Source organism: Lucilia cuprina, chromosome 6 (genome assembly GCF_022045245.1).
Source record: "Lucilia cuprina isolate Lc7/37 chromosome 6, ASM2204524v1, whole genome shotgun sequence".
In the NCBI taxonomy this organism is placed as follows: Eukaryota; Metazoa; Arthropoda; class Insecta; order Diptera; family Calliphoridae; genus Lucilia; species Lucilia cuprina.
In genome coordinates this window covers 9,902,886-9,904,669 of record NC_060954.1, presented here as the reverse complement: position 1 = coordinate 9,904,669, position 1,784 = coordinate 9,902,886, and the positions used below count along the sequence as shown (strand labels likewise).

Genomic DNA, 1,784 nt, shown 5'->3' with positions numbered 1-1,784 from the left:
TAGACTATAGACTAGACTATAGACTATAGACTAGACTATAGACTAGACTATAGACTAGACTATAGACTAGACTATAGACTAGACTATAAACTAGACTATAGACTAGACAATAGACTAAATTATAGACTAGACTATATACTAGACTATAGACCAGATTATAGACTAGACTATAGACTAGACTATAGACTAGACTATAGACTAGATTATAGACTAGACTATACACTAGACTATTTTATTAACAACAAAACTATAGACTAGACTAGACAATAGACTAGACTATAGACTAGGCAATAGACTAGACAATAGACTAGATTTTATACTAGATTATAGACTAGACTATAGACTAGACTACGGACTAGACTATAAGACTATAGAAGACTAGACCAAGAACTAGACTATACTTAAGACTAAACTTTAGACTATACTTTAGACTAGACTTTACACTAGACTAAAGACAAGACTTTAGACTAGACTATAGGCTTAACTAAAGACTAAACTGAAGACTATAGACTGGATTTTAAAAATAATTTCCCCATTACTTCTTAATTGTCATGCGTCAATTTAAGACGACACATTACTATCTCTCTCTCTTCTCTGTCATCATCACAACATTAAAACTGTCATAAAATAACAAACATTTGAATAATAAATAAAATCTTCATGTCTATAAATTTCAAATATATTTTGCATCTTAAGATTCTTTAAATAAAATGTGCTTTTTCAGATTATATAGCACTTCCGTGTTATTTGTTATGAGCGTTAAATTTACATTGTTTTGTTCAACTAGTTCTTTTATTGAGCAATGAAAATGTGTCAGTCTGTACAAAATGCTTGACATAAGACCTTAAGCTTTGTTAATAGTTAATATCAAATAAATAAAATAGGATCAACTGCTTTTGGAATTGGGTATGAAACAAAAACATAAAGGAGGCGATTGAATAATAAGTACTTAAAGGAACAAAACAAAATGGCAGCAACAAGTGGATGTTAGGAGAAAAATATGCTAAAACTTTTAACACATTTTAACTTAAAAGGTTTTGGAAAGGCAAATAAAGGCATTTTTTGTTTTAGTTTTACGCCTTTTTTGATACAGAGAATATGAATTTTTTTACCATTTCTTTTAAATTTCTTAATTTTATTTAATAAATTACTTAAATCTTATAAAATCACAATATTTTGATAATAATAAAATTAACCAAAGTAATGAGTCAAACCCAAACCACCGCCATAGCTAGTTTGGCCACTGAAAGGGCCACTAGTCCATTTCGAAGCAGTACCGGTTAAATCCAAACGTGTATTACGATCTTGAGAAGACCACAAATTAGCCTTACCAGCCAATTCCAATTGACGTCCAAAATTGGGTATACTACTTTGTGTCAAACTGGCACCATGACCATTAATATGCGCATATTCTAAACCATGACCATTGCGTTCGAATTTAAAGCCATTGGGTAAAGTATTATCAGATTTAAAGACATTAGCACCAATTTTATGATCACCAAAATCAGCACTGATACTCTTGGTCAAGGTATCGCGTATGCCGGGTATATGTTCTTTGGTAATAGCAGCACCAAAACCATTGCTGGAATTAAATAAAAGAAATGTTTAGAAAGTTTTGCATTAATATAGTTATATTAACAACTTACTTATTGTATTGTAAGGTACCACCAGTAGCCACAGGACCTCCTTTAGTATTACCCGCTGCAAAAGCTTGTCCTATGAGATTGTGTTCTGGCGTGCCAATTCCCTGAGTAAAATCTACTTTAGCATTATTACCACCAGCT

The 1,784-nt window shown here is 31.4% G+C and overlaps 1 protein-coding gene across 1 annotated transcript in view; it reads right to left on the bottom strand.

Moving 5' to 3' along the window:
- Positions 1-1,133: 1,133 nt before the first annotated feature.
- LOC111688168 (attacin-A-like) overlaps positions 1,134-1,784 on the bottom strand; it is a 2,974-nt gene continuing 2,323 nt past the window's right edge. The window contains exons 2-3 of the mRNA XM_046953368.1: positions 1,647-1,782; positions 1,134-1,582 (exon numbers count right to left, since the gene is read on the bottom strand). Of these exons, the coding sequence (XP_046809324.1) occupies positions 1,192-1,582; positions 1,647-1,782 (527 nt within the window). The 3' untranslated portion in view covers positions 1,134-1,191. The remainder of the gene's footprint in view (positions 1,583-1,646; positions 1,783-1,784) is intronic.